The 18,016-nt window shown below is 47.1% G+C and overlaps 5 protein-coding genes across 5 annotated transcripts; 1 reads left to right on the forward strand and 4 right to left on the reverse strand.

The window, feature by feature from the left end:
• Positions 1-220: 220 nt before the first annotated feature.
• Positions 221-3,519, reverse strand: AOL_s00169g13 (uncharacterized protein; the record flags this gene model as incomplete). The annotated part of the gene is made up of 2 exons (XM_011127370.1): positions 221-3,192; positions 3,261-3,519. 2 exons carry the CDS (start codon positions 3,517-3,519, stop codon positions 221-223), a joined length of 3,231 nt encoding a protein of 1,076 aa, XP_011125672.1.
• Positions 3,520-7,195: 3,676 nt separating this feature from the next.
• On the forward strand, positions 7,196-8,597 carry AOL_s00169g14 (uncharacterized protein; the record flags this gene model as incomplete). The annotated part of the gene is made up of 2 exons (XM_011127371.1): positions 7,196-7,905; positions 8,006-8,597. The coding sequence occupies 2 exons, from the start codon at positions 7,196-7,198 to the stop codon at positions 8,595-8,597; spliced, it is 1,302 nt and encodes a 433-aa protein (XP_011125673.1).
• A 535-nt stretch (positions 8,598-9,132) lies between these two features.
• On the reverse strand, positions 9,133-10,403 carry AOL_s00169g15 (uncharacterized protein; the record flags this gene model as incomplete). The annotated part of the gene is made up of 4 exons (XM_011127372.1): positions 9,133-9,215; positions 9,255-9,793; positions 9,877-10,090; positions 10,226-10,403. 4 exons carry the CDS (start codon positions 10,401-10,403, stop codon positions 9,133-9,135), a joined length of 1,014 nt encoding a protein of 337 aa, XP_011125674.1.
• Positions 10,404-11,037: 634 nt separating this feature from the next.
• On the reverse strand, positions 11,038-13,015 carry AOL_s00169g16 (uncharacterized protein; the record flags this gene model as incomplete). Its single annotated transcript, XM_011127373.1, has 6 exons — positions 11,038-11,094; positions 11,154-11,214; positions 11,269-11,380; positions 11,457-12,366; positions 12,431-12,881; positions 12,972-13,015. 6 exons carry the CDS (start codon positions 13,013-13,015, stop codon positions 11,038-11,040), a joined length of 1,635 nt encoding a protein of 544 aa, XP_011125675.1.
• Positions 13,016-13,670: 655 nt separating this feature from the next.
• Positions 13,671-15,319, reverse strand: AOL_s00169g17 (uncharacterized protein; the record flags this gene model as incomplete). The annotated part of the gene is made up of 5 exons (XM_011127374.1): positions 13,671-14,372; positions 14,431-14,651; positions 14,709-14,839; positions 14,921-14,994; positions 15,050-15,319. The coding sequence occupies 5 exons, from the start codon at positions 15,317-15,319 to the stop codon at positions 13,671-13,673; spliced, it is 1,398 nt and encodes a 465-aa protein (XP_011125676.1).
• Positions 15,320-18,016: the final 2,697 nt, after the last annotated feature.

The raw sequence follows: 18,016 nt of genomic DNA on the forward strand, positions 1-18,016 counted from the left end.
AGCAGTAGTAGTAGTAGTAGTAGTAGTAGTAGTAGTAGTAGTAGTAGTAGTAGTAGTAGTAGTAGTAGTAGTAGTAGTAGTGGTGGTGGTGGTGGTGGTAGTGGTGGTAGTAGTAGGTAGGTATCCAATTGCCGCTAAAATTAACAAAACAAGAAAACGACCGCTTCCAGCTGCCTTTATATGCATTCCATAAGCCCACTTTTCCCCCCTCCCACTCAATCTATACATCATTTATTTGGGCGAGGGCTTGCCTGCATCGTTCTCTGAGGTCGAGACTCATATTGACGCTAGAGGGCCCGGTGCGAACTACTTCGCCATCAGAATTTCTAACTATAGGAACATCTTCCATATCGATGGTAGTTTCGCCGAGGCTACGGCTGGAACTGCCCCTCCTGTTAAGGTGGTCCGATTCCCCGACACCCCCACTCTTTAGCCACTCCAGCATATGAACGTATCTATACTCTCGGAGCTTCTGAACTCGGCGGGTAAAATCCGGACTATTGACCCCGTTTTCCTTCCAGGTTAGATTGATAGCCAACCAGCTCAGCCCAATCCTAATCTGGTCGACCTGTAGCTCGAAAAGCTTGATAAGTTCGTGGAACAGCGAAGACTGCTCAATTAACGTTGCTCGATGTTCCGCACAGGCACCAATATGAACAAGAACGTATATAATTGCCAAAACGATCTTTTCTCCTGGTTTGGATTTCAATTTCTCAGTAAGAACGTCATAGAATGGTGTTCGGTGATTAATTGGGGTCTCGGGGAGAGGGGTGTTAGGGCGTTCGTCGTATGGGCAAATAGGAGTGGTAGGAACTTCCATATTTTGAGTGTCTCTTAGAATATGTCTAAATGTTGAACTAGCGTTTGGGCCCGCCATGATGTTGCGGAAGAAATCCAGGGCCTGCTCCTGGAACTCAACAAGTGCTGTCCTACGGAGGTCTTCAGGCTTCGGGGTTGCGTAATTGAGAACGAGGCGGTCGATAACCCTTGGAGAAAACAGATCGCTCTGCGATTTGAGTATCTGTCGCCCTTCATCCGAATTGTCTTCTAGTGCAGGCTTGGTGCCATGATCTAGATTATGATCCTCGATTGCTAATTGTTCTAGAAGCCAGGTAGTACCGAATGCCGATAAGCAGCTAAGAACAACAGTCTCATCTTGCTTCAGAACGAGATGCTTCAGAGCCCATATGGCATTCAAGCGCAATGACTCCCTTTCAGGGTCGAACTCCCCGATTGAGTTGCCATGTCGATCGTATGCACATACATTCCCACTATCAGACTTCACAAAGTTACCAAGTGCTTTGACGATCCCTTGTTCTTCTAGCTTTTTTCGTAATGGACTGAACTCCATTACAAGATTACAGAGGGCAGCAGTAGCCGCAATCTGGACTTGGATGGATCGATGTGACAGCAAGCTGAACAATGGTTCCGAAACATGCCAGTCTATGAGAGACGTGCTAAGCACATTCACAGACCTGGATAGAGATCTGACGACATTTGTAGCAGCGATTAGCACAGAGATAGGATTCCCAGTCCTCGACGTCTCCGGGACTGTAAAGGACGACCCCGAGTCGTTTTCCGAGATCGTCGGGAGTTGAATACCAAGGGGGGCTGGATCCTGTGTACCACTCATGACTAAATCACTGTCGTTTCTAGTTCCAAGGGGTTCCGCTGACATTTCTGGAGTCAGACTCCCGACGATAAAACCCAGAGCACCGCTCTCAATAATTTTTTTTCGGTGATCATCTTCAAAGAGCGCAATGGCCGCCAGAGCCCGCAAGGTCCCCTCCCTCACTTTAATTTGGTGCGCTCGCACCTTCTCCCTCCATAAACTTTCATGACTATCCAGGTCTTCGCCCTCGTCCGAGCCAGGGATCGCGTCGAATGCCCGTTTTAGCATACCTGTAAGCCGTTTTATAGCACCGGCCTCTACAGCCGCTGTTTGAAGGCGTTGGTGGTCCGTCAACAAGGTGGCAAGGATCGCGGGGGCTTGCTCTCGAATCGACCACTCCATCTCTTGAGCTTGGAATCCTTGCTCATAAACCTTTGTGATAGTCACTGTACTAGTGTCAATCTCATCTAGATACCTGACTAGCATAGGAACAATCAAACACCCTAGTTTTTTAACTCTACGCTTAGAAACACAACCCGCCTTCACAAAGTCAGTGAGTAGACTAATGGAGGTAAGCCTCGCAAGAGAATCTTCCTCATGCCGAATATATGATATTAACCATTGAATCAACGGCGATTCCGGGTCATCGTCTCTCTCTCCAACGAACCTGAGTTCCGATATTTGTGGAATCTTTATTCTTTCGTGCTCGAGTGAGTGTTCTGTGGCGCTGTGCGACGACTGTAATGCATTCACCGACGAGCTAGACCGGGTTTGAGGATGCCTCTCTGAATTTGGCGACAGAGGCGGGAAATCCTGGCCCGCATATTGATATCCGCTGGATTGACTCCCCCCTTGGGTATCATCGGATACCTTTGAGTCTTTCCACATAGGTGGTGGTCGGTGTTCCTCCAGCGGTGCTTCTTCGCCTAAAATATTCGTAATGCAGCTGGCAAATAAGCACTGGTCAGCCCTAAATTTGCTCCCTCGAATTATGGATGCAATTGCGCCTAAGAGGCTCGACACGTGGGAGGCGGGAGGTATCGAAAATCGCTCGCCACCAGTGGAAAGTTTTTCATAAACCCTTCCTAAATTCTGTCGGTGTCGTAATGAGACGGTGCTGGAGCTTTTGGACAAGGAGCTTCGGTCTGTATTCGCTTTGGGTCCGAGTTTCAAAAGTCCAATTCCCTTCCCTGGGCGAGAGGCTTGGATGGTGTAAACAAGAACCGACAATCTCTTTATCAAAGCAGGCAATATGCCGGATTCGATCATCGATTCCTGCCATCGATTATCGGTGTTTGTACACGTTTTGGGTATAAAGAGAGTAGCTTGGTAGGCCGCGAGGTCACGACAAGAAGTGGAATTGTAAAGTACATTGAATATCGAACGTAGTGTAGAAGGGTGGCTGTGTACTATAGAAATGATTTCGGGACTTTGGCTCGCGATCGGAAGCGATAGGATACAATTGAGAGCTCGGAGTGATGCCTCAAGGAGTGACGTATGCGACATATGCGATTCTAGAAGGTCGAGAAGTCGCGGTATAAATCTTTCAAGCTGGCCCAGGGTTAGAAAAACAGACCCGCCTAAGTTAAAAAGAGATCAGCTTTCTAAGCCCGTCGTTTGGATGGGGTTTAATCGAGATTATTGGTACCTCGCGCGAGACTCCCAAGGATGATGATGACATCGGTCTCGACTACGGGGGTTTTCTTCGTTTTAGTTTGACGATAGCCCGGTTCGTCATCGAGGATCTGAAGCAAAACATCAACGAGACCGGCTTGGACATACTCCAGCTTCTGCTCGTGATGACCGAGGATGATGTGCTTTAGAGAATGGAGAGTCTCCTGCCTAGTGAGAGGCGCCTGGATGGCCTGGAGGACGTGTGAACAGCTGATATGAGAGCCTAGAGCCATATTGGGAGCAGCGAAGCTTTTCATAAAGCCTGCTCTAGCACGAATATAAGGTCGTGGGGTTTGTTAATCGGATGGCGATTCGGGTGTAAGTGAGAGGAAGAAGCGGCAAAAAAAAAAAAAAAAAAGAAGAGACTATGTTTATTCCTCGCCCAGCCGGCCTAGAATATGTACCAGGTATATAGATGCATGCACCAACGGGTGGCACCGTCTTTACAACGAGGATCAAGATCCTTCCCAAAAACCAAGTTGGCTGGATTTTGAGTTGGGCTGGGCTGAATGTCGTTGATAAATTCACGGGGTTGTAAATTGGAAAGTATAAGCGCGATATGATTGTTTGGCGTGGGCTATTTTGCAGAAGGTTGAAATATTAGACAAAGAGTCGTTCGGAAGGTGTATGCGCCGGGCCTTGTTGGGTCGATAAGACATAAGTACTTACTGTAGGTACCTAGGTACTTACTTACTTAGGTAACCTTCCAAGTTAGCTTCCTCTCTCCATGTTGTTTACCTCCATCCAGGTTTCGTGGAGAGCCGCATTACATCGGATCAGATGATATAATCCAGCATCGATATATTTGAATCCCATGCCAGGCGGTAAGTACCTACTTAGGTAGGTACCTAGTATACACTTTCTTTCTTTCTTTCTTTCTTTCTTTCTTTCCTCTCGATTGAGTGCTCGAAATTAACATCAACACCAACATCGACATTGACATCGAGACATTGATTCCATATCCATAAATTCATGATTATTTTCATAATACAAGAAAGTGATATCAACCAACCTATGAGGCAGCGAATAAACCAAGGAATCAACGAACGAACGAATCAACGAATTAACAAACGAGTATATATATTATAATAAGTTACTTAGGTAAGCTGCCCAAGGTGAAGAAAAACGGTCGGTCATTAACATGGCTACAGGAATGTTTAACATACGGCTCGCCTGACATCTTGATAGCATGCTAGTGTTCTCAGGCAGCAGGCAGACGGCTCCGAGCAAGGCAGTCAACAAACTAAAATCCGACAAGCGAAGCTCTGGCTTGGGAGGCATCAACCTTCGACAAGGCTGCCATAGACTCCACAACTCTCAATCCACGTCTACAGATGAGGTGGAGATATGCACAAGCAATGCATACTATATGTGGTCCATGTTACGAGAGACCATGCGACTTCAAACCCAAGCAATCCCGCTTGGGTCACTAGGTTGTGACCCACAGAGCCGGAGACGACTCCGTCCCTCGGTAGCAGCAGGAACCTTAGTCGTGTGTATTTGAGACGTCGAACCACATGACACCCTGAGTGGAAAATGCAATATACGCTTTAGTTCGACCAGCATTCTCAATCCGGTCTCTTTCCTTTAGATCCAAAACATATTTAACCAAGCTGTCATTGATCGATACCTGGACGTAACAAGGAATGGAGCGATAATACAACCGCCGCAATCGACATCCCAGCAGAGCAATCGAGAAGCCCAGCCAGTCAATGGCTATCGTTCCAGCACGAGCTGTCATAAATTCTAATATCAAACAAAGCCTCGATAAATTTTCAACCCGAGACATACAATATACCTTGTTTTGCCGATTCGCGATGGGTTGCACCGGTCTTCCCCCAGATGCCCAAAAGGGATGATCCGGGAAAAAGCATTAAAAAACCATCCGGCTGATGATGGCGTACATGTATCAATATCACTCGGGAGGAAGGTTATTGTTCTCAGCCCTGTACTGACGCCGTCTTCTGTTTAGCTTGCCTTCCAGCTTGATAGTCTTGCCCAGGGTTCCATTCCGTTTTCCGGAGTGTTGGCCGGCAACGTTTTCCATCCAGGGCCCCCGATTGGCTGGGAGCTTCCAACCGAATCGAAATCTAAACCCATAAATGCACACACAGAATGCAAAAGCACACCGATTCGCGCATTTGGTGATCTTTTGTGGTAAGCATTGTCAACAAGTTATCTAACAGCATCCCCCAATCATGCATTTTCTTGTTGTAATGGAGTAAAATGCTGGTGACATGTGCATATGGCTCGCAGGGGATATAGGTCAAATTTGTTCGGACTAGCGCGCAACTCTGTCGAAAATTTTTTTGTTTCTTCGAGGAGGGTGCCTGATCCAGATGCTCGATCTTGTCGGGGAGGGAATACGACAGCTATGCTTGGCCCTGTAAACAAGTGACAAAGCAATCTCGAGCGTGGCCTTTCATACATACATGGGCATGCAGCCACAGAAACATTTCGCTAGATCGCTGTTGTTGGCTGTATTCATTCGGCTGAAGATGCCCAGGAATAAATGTGTGAACCGTCGCAAGCCTGGTTCCATAGTTTCTTCCTCTTTTGAATTTAGCACGTCAGTGGAAACCCTCTTGCGTTCCTTTTTTTTTTTTTTTTCTCTTTTCCCTTCTCCCTGAGAACCTTTGTTGATTCTTTTACAGCAGTACCATACCGCCATCCCTATCACCCCTCCGCCGGCCAGCTCGCTCGTCTAAGAGCTTGTCCTCGCTATTGCCGTTGGGTGATTAACAAGTATAATTTAAGCGTCGCCCCTTCTCCACAATATCCCTCCTGCTGCTGCTGCCTTCTGTCTTGCCTTACCTTATACTTTATCTCACATATAAAACAGCCAGCCAGTGGCCGAATCAGCAGTTCTGCTAGTGCCCGGGTGTACTCAACCCTCGCCAGAACATCCCGGTAAAACCTTTCTTAGCACAAAATTTCAACCCATTCACAGGACCCTCCGGAGAGCTCTACTGCTTTGACGACATCTTAAATATTAGCAGCATAGCATATAAATAACTCGCTTGCCCCTCTCCACCGGATAGTCCAAACCGCCGCCAACCCAACGGTCGTTCGCATCATCACCACCAAAACGATTTAAGGATTTATAACTGCCGCCATCTTGAACTTTGATCCCACCATCTATCCTCTTCAGAGCAGCAAACAACGAGCATTGTTCTTAACACACAAACAACACAACCACGCCCAAGCTTTAGCTCTCCGTTATCGCTTTGCCTCCTCCATTTCAGGTGGACTCGATACTCAATATCCGTACCCGCAGGTCCCTTTATGCATCCAATGCCGGTTTATATGTGATCCACTGGAATTACAGCTGCACCAGTCGGGGGATCCGGTGAACGCCTGCGAATCGAGCAGGTCACCTCAGGGCTCTCTATCATACTATGTGAATGGCATCAGCGAACATTAGCTTGTAGCTAGTCCTCTACTGAATACTACCGTCACCGCCAAAGGTTGTTTCGGAAATTGATTTGTGCCTGTAGAATTTGTATGTCTACATGTCCCGGTTGTTTTCTTCCTTTCAATTCTGAGTGTGCATTTCCTTCCTTCCTTCTTTCCTTCCTTCCTTCATCTTGCGCAGACGACACCGGATGCTCACCCTCATTCTACTCTAAGCTTCAGGACAAGCAACTCCGTTTATACAATTCTTCTAATTTTTATGCAACAGGCTTGAAACTAGTCTCGAAGCTTGAAACTCAGCTGGCTGGATTTTCTTCCCCCTCCTTCCATTCCCTTATTTCCCCTTCCCTTCCCTTTCTACTCTTCTCGACACCTCTGCGTCGCTGCATCCCATTTACGACATATGTCTATACCGTATATAAACCGACATAGCGTAAGCCTCCACTCATAATTCCTCTGGTGCTACTGCTGCAACTGCGAGCACCGTCCCCAAGCATGTCAACAGTTATGTCACCTTCTCTTAGCCCATTCTCAACCTCCTCATCACCTCCCCCATCACCTCAACAGGTCCGCATACCTCAATCCCAGCACATGTCACCACGGCCCCACCGATCTGCCTCCGGGCGTAGCCACCCGCCACTTTCAGGGCAAGCTTCCCCAAATTTCGCTCCGATGGGCCCTCCTCCGGCACCCTCCCCGAGTACCTCAGTCCCTAACCCAGTGGCAGCGGCTATCACCAGTCCTCGGCTGAAGCGGCCATTAAGTTCTGAAGCTCTTAATCCCAACCCTACGACATCTACGACGCCCTCACAAAACGCGTCTACCTCGGATGTCCGCTCGTCTCCTCGCCCTCTGAGAAGGACAGGCCAATCGACTCAATCGTCAAAATCATCGCCGCGTGTGGGCCAATCACCGCTGTTGCGAAGAGCCGCAGAATCCTCAATCCGGACTCCTCAGACCCAGCCCCAGGACACATCGTCTAGCAGTGTGAATCTGAATGAAACTTCTCTAGATCCCTTAACACTTGGATCACCCTCAAAGCGAGTAAAACCACTGCAACCCGCCAGGAAGCTTGTCCCTAGGGATTATCAGCTATGTGCCATGAACGACCTGGTAATCTTGATCAGCGATATGTTAAATCAATTGGTGTCTCTAAACGATGGGATCCCGCTGACGCAAGGTGGATTGACTCGATTTCACAGCCGGTATGTCCTTTTCTTCTTACTCCTCCCTCTAAACAAATGGTCCCTCCTTGGTGTGTCTGAAAGCCGATACGAACTAGGGCTGACGGTAAAGGTTATTCAGTGCGCCTCCCACCATCACTATCACGGACTATCTTCATCGAATTGCACTGCATACGACCCTAGAGCCATCGACTCTTCTTAGTATGGTTTATTACATCGACCTTCTCTCCAATCATTACCCGGCTTTCACAATATCTTCTTTAACAGTCCATCGATTCCTCATCACAGCTGCAACGGTTTCCTCAAAGGGCCTTTGCGATAGCTTCTGTACAAATACCTTCTATGCAAGGGTGGGAGGCATAAGCTTGCGAGAGTTGAATGTTCTTGAACTAGAGTTCTTAAATCGGGTTGGGTGGAGGATAGTACCCCAAGCAGAGGTTTTGAAGGAGTATTATATGAGTCTTGTTAGGAGGATGGGAGATAGTTGGGGGTTAGAGGAGGGCCCTGAATCTGAGGGCTCGATGGATGAACTGCTCGACGAGAGCAGTAGTGGTATTGGATCAAATAATGTATCCGGATCCGAAGCTTCAAGGGAATCGCCTAACCTACAGTCGAGAGCCCCCCTCCTGCTGCAAGATGCTACAAACACTGGGAATCAAAACAGTGATGCACCAAATGAAACAGCTGTACCGAGCGTCAAGGAGGCAGGATAGGTCTAACACTTTGAATCGCATATGGCGATGAATATTCACTAGAAGTTACATTGATCTTCACTCTTTTTTTTCTTTTCTCGGTGCGCCGGCGTTTGTGTTTCCAATTTTTGTATTTGAGCGCGAGATACCATATTATGACCTTCCCTCCTCGGCGAAAGATAGTAATGAGCAGCCGAGTATTTTCACATCGCGAGACGAGCTCGTTCACCTAACTCTTTCCCCGACGTCAATGCTCCCATCCCTCTGGGTTGAAAGTGCCGTTTGACGATGCCCTAAGTTACACCACATCACATCGATTACAGCCAATATGATATGGAATAGCTGTGTTCTAATACTATTACTAATTCTATCTGCCTGCAGGCGTTCCATTCAGCTGCAATCGGCCGCAAGGTAGTCCAGTGGTCGCTCGGAGCATTCGCAGCTGCAAGGAGACGTGTTGCCAGACCGTATGCAGCATGGCAATGGAATCTTACCACGAAGCCACATGTATCTGGGAATCTCTCAACAAAATGCTTAAATGTCAACAATACCCCGCCTAACCGGCCAAGATGGCAACAAATCCATGAGATTGGAACCGTGGCCGTTGGGCCGTATTAGGTTCTAGATCGAACCAAGTGCCTAATTGTTATTGATTACTCCATCCGCTAGGCTACGAACCATCAATTCTATCTCTATACTTCCTCTGGAGTTCTCTCATTATCCCAATCGCACTGCTTTTGTAACTCCCTCCGAACAGTGCAAAATGATTTAAAGTATGGTACAAACGATATAAACTAACTCGATCCTCATATTCGCCGGCGGGCTCGCCTCTGGGCACTACTGCTTCGTATTCTTCCCAAAAGTTTCTATCAAATCCTCCGAACATAGTCATAATACCGTGATCGTACTCTGCTGGTGCATAGCAGCTAGACGGGTCAAAAACTACAGGGGTGGGGTTCGGGATTCGTGGAGGAATTGAGCCGTTACATTGGTTGCCGGACCAGAGATCACCGTGGATGATGACGGGCTGAGACGAGGGTGGTGATAAACGAGAAAGTAAGTACTTGGCAATCGGTATCATTCGGTTGACGTGGTCCGCAAGTTCTGGCTGCGAGCCGTTGGACTCGATGCAAGCATTGAGTATAGGTAGCAGGCGACGATTTACGAAGAATGAAGACCATGTGTCTTCGTACGAATTGTCTTGGGGTGTACTTCCACTACGAATCGCATAGATATCCGTGAGACAGATTCAGGCCAGCAATAAAATCATAAACCTCCGCATCGGCCGTGGAAGTCTTACCAGCAAGTCGTTACTGGGAACCCGTATCTACCGTCAGATGGCGCTGGCTGCGAATGTAGCTTCCCGAGCTTGAGAGCGAGCGTATTCTCACGGCTACCGCTCTGCTGTCGTGAAAAGCTGCTGCCATGGAGCTGAAGAAACTCCGTAGCGAGAAAATAATCCCCATCCTGCAAGTCTCCATGGGCAATTGGCCGGGGACAAAGCTCTGGAACGGCTGTATGTATGGCATTCAGCGATTCATACTCGCCTGTCTCCCGGTATATGTGGCAGACGCCAGCCGTGTACAGTTAGCTCTTGTTGTTATTCTAAAAGATTGTCTCTGAAATTAAAAATATCTAACGTAGCTAACCTTCAAGCATAGTCTTTGAACTCTTCCCAGCGCCCGCCTTAACAAAAAATTGCTTTCCCCCAGATTGAACCCGTAGAAGGGATGCAAACTCAGATCCACCTTTAATCGGGGAGATGCTAGTCCCTGATGGATCCAGGCCAAGCGCCATCGCCAAAACCTTGTCCCTTTCCTTGACCATCTTGAGGGGAAAAGAGAGTTCAAGAAAGGGATAAATACTCGGTAGATAAAGTATACAGTTACACGAGGGAATCGGTAGCTCGTGGGAAGCGAATTTTTGAATAACTGTTTAAACGTTTATTCATTGATACCAGGACTACAATTGGCGTGGACGAACTTACCTAAGTAAGAAGTACTTCTTACTTGCATGTCGAGTGCTTCAAAGACGTCACCGCAACACAGGATCACTTGAAAATACAACAATACAAAGTAAATACTTGTCGCCGAGTTGGAATGATCTTGGTCAAGTAATGACAGTGAGTAGGTTTGCGTCGGGTATATCTACGAAGGTTAAGATTAAAATTATCTGTTACATTGCTCCCCGTCCATCATTACCGCCATATAGACATTACTATCCCCGCCCTACCCCAGATCTCCCCCAGTTCCCCCCCCTCATTTATCTGCCCTAATAAAGGGCTATACCAAAAGGAATTCCCACAGAAATTATTGTACAATGAAAAAAAAAAAAGAGAGAAGAAACCTCGAGCCCACGGTTCGGGCGCCTCATTGCTCATCGGCTGCGATTGCATGAAGAGTTGTCAAATATTTTGCCTGAGAAACGACACTCGACCGAGGACAGTATCCAGCCCTAGGATTTACCAAACATAAGGGATGAAGAGATAGGGGCATTGCCTACTATATTCAACCCAGTCCTAGAGTGCCAGATATATTAGTAGATGTAGAAACACACATTTTGAGCGACTCCGCTTACATCTCCGTATTTAGCTTTGCATCTTTGGATATCGCGAGTAGCTCTATGGATGTTGACACAGCTAGATAATGATGTTAGCAGGGTCCTAAGATAAACTTGAACAAGGGGCACCTACACGAAGAAAACCGGGAAAAAATAGGGGAAAGGCGACGAGAAGCCAGTGTTAAACCCCCAGGTAAGAGCCATGATGATGTCAACAGTGTAGTGAATCTTGCGAGCCCATCGGTCTAAAAGAGAAAAGAAGTAAGGTGGGTATTGTCAGTAATCTAAACACCATGAGGAGGGGCGGAGGCTAGGACATACACCATCCGCTAGTTAAAAGAGTGCCCCCATTCTTGCACTTGATGAAAGTTGGATTTTGAATGTATCTCCACGGAAGAGCAGGAAAGCGCTTGTAGTCAACAAAGGTTCCGGCTTGCTGCCTACGGAAGTTGTTCTTCTGACTGTTGCAGGTATCCCAAATAAAATAGGCGCAAACTAGTGTGACGAAAAGGGAGGCTTGGAAGCCAGTCGACCAGCTGTACTGGGCAGGGTCGTGCTTGGCCAACCAAAGGGTGCAATGATGGTAGGTGAAGGGGACACCGGCCATATTCCAGAAAATCAACATGAAACCCCACTTTTCATAGAACATATCCCAGGTGGTAACGATACACTCCTCGCCCTTGGCGCATGCATTAGTATACAAAAAGTGGGCGAGAAGGATGAACCAAACTTGAGGGCTAACATAGCCGTATTCTTGGTGCTGTTTGACGGCTGTGCTAGCGGTAGTAAGGAACAAGAAGAACCATGGCAAGCGAACCTCAAAGAACATTTTCATATCAATGATTCCAAGTCTTGGGTTTAGCTCAGCGCCCATGAAGAAATCGTAGAGGAACGACCCCGTCATGCGATGCTGGACGCCTCTGGCATGGGCTGAAACGTAAGCCCCAATAGAAACGAGGAAGCCAGAGATAATGGCGACAGATGTGATAGGCCCGATCTCCTCAATAAAAGTCTGTAGAGGGAAGATATCGAAGTAGTGAAGAAGGGCAAAAGTTCCACAGGTGAACCAGAAGGTAAGATAGGCGTTGCAAAAGTATGTCAATCGGTTACCTCCAAGAGATGGGACAGCATTGCCTTGGGAATAAACGCCTGGCAAGGTGACGTAGAGGATGCCTTGGGCGATCAAAAAGACCCAGTAGATGGCGAAGGCTTTGGCACTTGGATACGCACCCTTCGTGAAGATTCCAGATCAGTATAGATGTTTCGTTATCAGAAGCGAAAACCTTGGTACACACCTCTTTAACAAGCTCGAACAAGTGTTTTCCAAAATCAATGAAAGACTGTCCCTTCTCCGGAGTTGGAAATTTCCCGTCATAGTATTCCTGACCAACCCACATATACCACATGAGAAGAGGAAATCCAATCATCATAGCCGTGACACCTGGAGCGCCACCGAAGTCGACATGGTCGGTGTCATCATCACTGTGTGGGTGGATCGCCTCGACACTGCCAGCTGCCTTCATATCAAAGCTAGTTGAAGGAATCGGTGTGATACGATCGTTGATTCCTGGTGGGATGTCGCTGATTTCATCTTCGATAGCCTCATTGTGATGCCAGTGGCCATTGTTTGGAGCAGCCGGCTTCTCATAGGACTCATCGCTATCATAAATCTTCTTGATTCTCTTGACAGGCGACATTGAACGTTTGCGACCAGGGGTTGGCACGAAACCTGGTTTTTCAACCCTTCTATATGGCTCTCAGTCAAACCGATCACACATTACGCATCTGGAAATCAATCACACGAGACAAAAAAACTAGATGAGGGAGTTCCCATACCGTGGTGTATTACCAGTCTGCGAGCGAGTAATTCTTGAAGTCATTTTTAGCCAGGGATCAGTTGCCCGGGGTTATGGAAGCCGACAATGCGCCAGAGATGAAAAATGAAAGTGAGTGTTGAAAAGCAAAAGTCAAATCTTGAAGTTGAGAGGGAAAGCCACCTTTCACTCCCGAGGAGGATAAAAAAAAAGATGGAGAAGAGAAGGAGAGGGAACAGAAAGGATTAGCCAGCAAGTGATATGATTGTTTACCAGGGTGGATAGCTTCAATTTACTCTGGAGTTAAGGGGGTATTCCTCGGCGCTGTGGTCTGCGCGGAAATTATCACAAAACAAAACAAGCGAGCCTTGAGTAATGGCCATTCAGACGAAACCTAGCCAATCAGAGTGCTGCCATTTTTTCGGATCCCTGACAGGTCCGCAAGACAGGCTGTCGGTTTGTTGCAATTGCGTAAATTGACATATTGGAACGTGATAATATGTATAATGCGATATGGGATATGATAGCAGGATAAGAAAGGAAGTAGATAAGCGTAGATAAATAAATATTGACAAGAGTACATAAAACATGCAGGGTATCTCGATGTACAGGAAGAGAGTTGAGTGGGTATCGATAATGAAAATACAAGGAAATAATGTGATACTTGCGTAATTTCCTCTAATAACTAGTTCAAGTGGGGATTAGTCTCTCAATGGAGATATCAAAGTACGATCTCAAATCCGTCATGCTGTATCGATGCAAGTCCGACTTCTTCTCCAAATTTTCGCCTGACAAGCTCGAAAACTATTAAGGCGGCCGCTGTGCTCGGCGTACTCTTCATCGTGTTTATTAAATACCCTTTGTAGAGCCAGCGTCTCCAACCGCCGTTTCGAGTCGCCAGTTCCCTGCAATCCTTGTAGGTCTGCTCGTATGCGTGCGAGTACCGCGTCCACCAACCATATGAATGTTTCTTTAGCCCTGCCGCCGCTAGGGCGTTTGATCTATCTATGAACTCTAGCTGCTTTAGGTGGGCATTTTGTATCTGGTTCAGCGGATAAAAAACTGCATGTGATGCGAACGACGCCGAGGCCCCGGCACCGAGAAGGAACATCGGTTCCAAGGACCAATGAGGCCGGATAATCGTGATTGGGTCCGATGGTTTCATTCCGAACGGGTGCAAGTATCGATGTCTATGGCCATAATAATGACTAAGCCACCTGTAGTACATCTGCTGCTTTACGTACTCAAATGTCGAAAAGAACAGACCGTATCCAAAGCACTCTTTCGCAAGGCTCAAGCTGTAACCTGCAAAAACGCCGTGCCAGCCTATTTCACTAAGAATTCGGCGTCCATAGGCCCAAAACGATACAGGTGCTGACTTCATGCTCGGCTCCGGAAGTACACTCGTGTGCTTCGTAAGCTCCTATACTTCCATCGTTAGGCATTGTAAAACCACAACATAGCCAAGGAAAGATACCTACGTTCACATCAAATCGATAGCTTATAGCATCCAACGGAGCTGCAAATAGAGACTGTATTGCACCGGCAGCTGCACCGGCAGTGAACGTAGCCCAGTACGGTGGGGGAGGGTAAGCACGCTTTGTAGCATGACCAGCGGGCGCGTATTGATGTTGTAATATTTGCAAATACGATGTATATAAAATAATCCCCATGGATGTATTCGCCAGCAGTGGGGGAAGAACTGCAAGCCTAGTTTAGCATCGGCACCTTTCACTTCAGTATCTGGTGAAGATAATACCTTGGTTCGGAATGAATCGCCAGCCATGTGTCCTAACTGCATATGCTAGAACTCCTAATGTCGACTGGTGTACTGTCCATGCGGCATTTGCTTGGATCTGTGGATTTATCGCACGAGCGACCGCCATGTAGCTATTCCATCGACCATCAGCAAAGTTGTTCCATGATACCTCCCAGCTCATTCGTCTCTAGACGCCAATATGGTAAACATACTCGATACGCAGCCTCATGAAGGCCTTGACTGGGTACCGAAAGTAGAATGAGACGAGCTGCATCGTGATCGCGCGCTAGTTATGCTTTCATATGAGTACAAGTATTCAAAATTCGACTGGGCGAGCTTACAGTTCCAGCGGCCGAAGCACCTTGAACGGCATTCGAGCCTTTGCTCTTCTTCTTTGGATCCTCAAACCCTTCACCATCCCACAACACCGCCTGCCCCTCGAAGTCTGTCGGGTCGGTTGATAGGTCATGAGCAAGTGTTCTAAAACTTGTGTTTTCATGATGGTGCGGTGCGCCATGTCGGTTATCGAGTATTTCTTCCCCCTCCTCCCATGTTTCTTCGCTTTTTACGTTTTGCCAGGGCTCGTCGGTGGGGCGTTCGTCGTCTATCATGCCGTGCTACGCTGTGATCCGTGGGGCTAGTAGTCAAACGGATTGGGAGAGGGGTAAGGTGATGATAGTGGTGAAGAGGCCTTCATTATTTACCACCAATAGTCTTTCATAATCCAATATTCGGTCGGGGTTGAAGGATTCGATAGAGTGAAGCTTTTCGTCCAGGTTGTAATGGGGATCTGATGGTGGTGGAGACCGCCCCAGATTAGCCTCATGACAGGAGCACAAGATTTGGCGTTTTTGCTGACAAAGAATACAACATTCTCAACACGGTATTCCAACAGATACAGAGCTGAGCAAGGTCGAGTAAGAATCTATCTCCAGATAAATAATATTAAGTGGACTAATTAAACGAATAAAATTACCTTCGATTCAGCGCAGATTCTAATGACCGCTGGTCGATGCATCTACGTATCGAATAAACTGCTATGGATAACGCGGTCTATCTACAAGTGTCGCAGAGCCCGAATACTACAAGTTCGTTTTGACATCGGCAGCGGTTCTCGCGGGCATTTGTTTTTCGCACTATTTCCCAGGGTTTCTTCTTGGTCATAACTTGCCAACGGGCTTGATCTTAGTCAGGGAAATCACGTCGTAACATAGTTGATACAATAATCGCGCTAGATCTCCGTTGCCAATCCCGCCCATGCCCGGTACCTTAAGCTTCTCCCTACGAATAGGTGAACGGGTCCCTTCTTGAAAAACCAGTGCTAGAGATAGCTTGTATCAACGTGTTTGTATGGGAAAAATCTCATTGTTTTGGTCTATGAATGGGTCGCTCGCGAGTGGAACAGGATATAACTAGCTTCATAGACGTTTGCAATCTGATAGATCCCCTTCCTCTAATTTCTCGGGTGTTAGAGGTTATACGCATTCTACGGAAACCCGGACAAATTTCGAGATTGGGTGCTGGATCGATAGACAATACCGGAAAACCAAATAATACAGCAACCGACTAAATTCTGGACTAGCCATCTTATTAAGAAATGACCGTAGTAGGAATTACGCCAAGTGTCTTAGCTATCTACTAACATCATCGATGTAAGGATCAGTTAGGGAGCTACGCCACGGAGCCACGCCGCGTATACCTTCGATGAAAACATGTAAATACGCGATCATATATAATTATTAGATGAACCCAGTCCTTCGGCAGATTTGAGGGTACGCGTGAACTTAATAAATGTCCCAAGGTCAATACATAAGACTCTCTTAGGAACTTTGTGCTCCGATGCGACGCGATGATGTTTTGCAAAAGGTATCCCACATGAGACAGGTGAGCACCGACCAGCAGCTTTATCGCCGAAGCTTAGCATGCTAAGTTTTATCAGCTACCACCCCCTCATCTCCAGCTGGTGCGATGTCCGAGCATAGTCTCATATGTCCGAAAATTTACCAACGCTGCATGTACGTATGGTGACACAAATCTGGAAAAAAGAAAATAGTAGTTACCCTGAATAATATAATCAAGCCGGCACAATTGCACAATCAATTGATAACAAAATAATATTTTCAACATGTTCATACAACGAAGCTTGGAAACCGAACCGTACAGCCCTTTGCGGGTTAACCGGCTTTGATAGTTTGAAAATTGGACAACGCTGCTAAGCTAAAGCCTGGTGGGTTCGGTTTCAAACCTGGTGATATAGGGCTCGGTTTCTAGAAGCATGCACTCGCGAATTCAGCCATGTGCCTGGAGATTCTGAAACATCGTAGATGTAACGTACAAAAGTTAAACCGACTCCAATTAGAAATGAACCGAACAGCAGCGTGAGGGAAAGTTAATTATTCGATGGTGAAAAGAAGTGGGATGTACCAAAATATCCACTTAATTAATACTAATGATGATTTCTCGACCCCTTGACCCCTAGATCTGTAGGACGTATCTTCAAGTTGTCTCCCTCTGATCCGTCGGTGACCGATGCAGGTGCCCATTCGTGCTGCGCTTCGACACTCTGGATCGCCGAGGAAGTGTACCCGTGATGTAGTGTGCCGTGTGTGCATATTGTGTGACCGCCTAAGCCTCCCTTGTTCAATCCCTCCCGCCCGAGATTTACATAGGTCTCCGCGCAGTACTTTGGCCTCAATCGCCACCAGATGGCTATCAAACTATCCCCCTTCCAAAACTTTGGGTGCTCCCCGAGAAATGTCTACTTTGCGGCTAAGACGAGTGGGGTTGTCGGAGGAAGAGCTTTTTGTGCGGGTTACAGGCGGCTGTGGTGCAAGGAGTTGAACTTAGATCTGGGTATTCGATGACCGCCTACCTGCATATATCTGATTGTCACCGAAATCGAAATTATACTAGTACATTTAGCCTCTTGATTGGAGGCGTGCAAGTGGGCTATAGTGCTATTCAAGGGACGCCACCGTTTCGGATCGACCGTATCACCACCATCGACATATCTAGTTTAGAGGGACCTAAACCTTTTTAGGTCCTATAGCCGCCAATAGCTACGGAAGTCATAAGAGTAAGTACGTATAGTCTGGGGGTCGCTTCCTGAGAGTACGTAATACAAGTCGATGTTTGCATTTGGCATAGTGCTTTCTATCCGGGACAGCAAACTGTTGAGACAGCCCCAGTGGAGACGTACCTGAAGGCATTCAGATACTTAGCTCTTATTTAATGTTGTGCTAGAATGGAAAGTCTCTTTCGTGATTTAAGGGAGCGAATTTGCAAATCACTTATTTGGAAAATTTTGA

Source organism: Orbilia oligospora, assembly GCF_000225545.1.
Source record: "Orbilia oligospora ATCC 24927 unplaced genomic scaffold scaffold00169, whole genome shotgun sequence".
Taxonomy (NCBI): Eukaryota; Fungi; Ascomycota; class Orbiliomycetes; order Orbiliales; family Orbiliaceae; genus Orbilia; species Orbilia oligospora.